The sequence below is a fragment of the Argentina silus genome (assembly GCF_951799395.1).
Source record: "Argentina silus genome assembly, chromosome: 22".
Taxonomy (NCBI): domain Eukaryota; kingdom Metazoa; phylum Chordata; class Actinopteri; order Argentiniformes; family Argentinidae; genus Argentina; species Argentina silus.
This window is the reverse complement of record NC_139676.1, coordinates 6,217,914-6,220,413: the sequence shown is the minus strand read 5'-3', so window position 1 is coordinate 6,220,413 and position 2,500 is coordinate 6,217,914. Positions and strand designations below refer to the sequence as shown.

At 46.1% G+C, this 2,500-nt stretch overlaps 1 protein-coding gene across 4 annotated transcripts in view; it reads right to left on the bottom strand.

Moving 5' to 3' along the window:
* LOC310821708 (high affinity 3',5'-cyclic-AMP phosphodiesterase 7A-like) overlaps positions 1-2,500 on the bottom strand; it is a 23,894-nt gene that overhangs the window by 8,490 nt on the left and 12,904 nt on the right. For 2 of the 4 annotated variants that reach the window (XM_083693859.1, XM_083693860.1), the window contains exons 2-3: positions 708-768; positions 167-199 (exon numbers count right to left, since the gene is read on the bottom strand). In XM_083693859.1, the coding sequence (XP_083549985.1) occupies positions 167-199; positions 708-768 (94 nt within the window). The remainder of the gene's footprint in view (positions 1-166; positions 200-707; positions 769-2,500) is intronic. The other 2 variants (XM_083693861.1, XM_083693862.1) reach the window with 1 other exon arrangement.

Below are 2,500 nucleotides of genomic sequence, written 5' to 3'. Positions count from 1 at the left end.
TTTTTTATGCAGAGAAGGATTGTGGCCTGTGTTGAAGGCGACAGCTGAACAGGAAACAGCCAACGACACAGTGCCAAGCGGCCATTAGCATTCACGCTGGGTTGTATCACTGGGAAAGCTCACGAAGAGGCAGTCTTTTATATTCAGACTAGATCAAATCACTCACCGGCCGTTATACTAGGAATAGGGGAGCTGTTCTCTAGGATAGGGGAAAACACACACACACAGTACTGAAGCATAGTCAACACTGTACACAACACATTACACAGAGAAACAATACACGGTAGAGTGACAATAACATCAAATAATCATATATCGATCTATATGGCACGTTACCCATGTCATACTTCTAGCTCTTGTTGTGAAGCATTTTATAGTACTAGTTGTGAAGCATTTTAAAATCCTAATCTGAGATATAAACAGTAAATGTCTCGGTGTAAAATACATGAACTGAAATGATGTTAATTGTACCCACAGAGGAGATTAATTGTACCCACAGAGGAGACAAGCTAGATTATATATACAGTATAATTCAGGAGACATGACTGTACATCTACACAATGATACCAATATTTCTACACAGATTTATAATGATTTACACAGATATTTCTACACAGATTTATAACGATTTACACTGCTATTTCTCCACAGATGTATATCCAGATTGAGCTAGTGTTGTTTAAAGAGACGGTGAAGATCCTACGTACCGAGCATGCGGATGTAGAGAGCTGTTTGATCAGCGCTGTCATAGGAGATGGCCCCTCGTCTCTGCAAGAAGACGTGAGAACAGGGATCAGTCAAAACAAAACCATGACGCTGTGGAAATGGTGGCAAATCGCATTTTTCTCGCCATGACGACCCATATCTGAAGACAAAGTTTGTGTCTTATTTCTTCACAGGAAATTTCACAGGAAATGTTTCTTCCCTATTATCTATGTGGGAAAGTTAATTAGAAACCATGTCTTTATAGGGAGTTCTTAAAGATAAAAGGATGAGTTGAAATGTAAACTAAAGAATACAAGAGGAAAAATAGAGAAGAAAAGTCCTAGTTTTGTTTTTTGGCGTGTTTTATTCCCCTGTCAGAAAAATGATGCAAACGTGGTAAAGTAAAAAGCCAGTGAATGTGACCCGAGGTCATCTGAGGTACCAGGGTGACAGTTGCGATGACAACAAGAGCTGTCAGAAGGAATGTCACTGATGGAAGTGGCAGGGTAGCTTACATCTGACGTCCACAGGAGGCAAACTGATACACACCAACCCCCCCAGCCCAGCCCAGCCCACGTCACACACACACACACACACACACACACACACAGACGCACACACACACACACACACACACACACACACACACACACACACACACACACACACACACACACACACACACACACACACCCCTGCAGCAAGATGCTTTCAGAACATGTTATGATGGATCTAACACAATGACTTAACTGACTGGGCAGTGGAGGCTTGTGTGCCCTCTGGCTCTTGGTTGTGCAGTCAGGGGCGGGGGGGGGGGGGCAGGGCGGGGGCGTCCTGACATGGTGTTACGGGGGGGGGGGGGAGGGGTTAGAGTTAGGACCCTGCTGCCATTCTTTACACTCCAACCGTCAGGGAGAGGATCCCACACGCCACCACCCCACCCCCCTACCCTGCCACCCCCCACCACCCTCAACCCCCCAGCCTGCAGCCAGTAGAGCTCAGCCATAGACCAGTCACCCCCCCCCCCCCCCACACACACACCCCCCCCTCCAAATGTTGGCTCAGAGATGCGTCAGTTCGGATAGCCAGCACCACCGAGGGGGGTGTCCCCGGAAGGCATCAAATTCTAACCATGACGTCAATCAGACCTCAAAACATTTGCATAATTTATATCCCACAGGACCATAATTGATAACCCAACCGCCCACCCACCACCAGACAACCATGGTATCCATCCACACAAGGACTATGACACATAAATCCTGTTGTAGTTGTTGTTGTTGTTGTTGTTGTGGTTGGTTGTGTTTCCCTTCCCTTTACTGTCATTATATATAATAGAGTGAGTCACCACCAACACAAGGAAGTAACCTTGAATTATTTTAAAATACAAATAAAAGCTGATGTCACATCAGCGGTACAGTACACGTATTAAAGCCTCATCGAGGATAAAAAAAAAAAACCCTGCCTGAGTCAATATCGACCTCTTTCCTATTGATTTGTTGAATAGGAGACACAGAGTTGACAGTGGAGGGGAGCGGGTGATTATAGAAGGAGAGAGTTGTGCCACGGGGGAATGAATGGAGTTGACCTACTAGTGGAAATACAAAGAGACAGTTGACCCAGATCTGAGCTGATACTGGGGTCATCAGCCACACAAGGAAACAAGTCACCCTGACTTGTGATACACACACACACATACACGCGCGCGCACACACACGCACACGCACGTGCACACACACACACACACACGCACGTGCACGCACACACACACACACACACACACACACACACACAC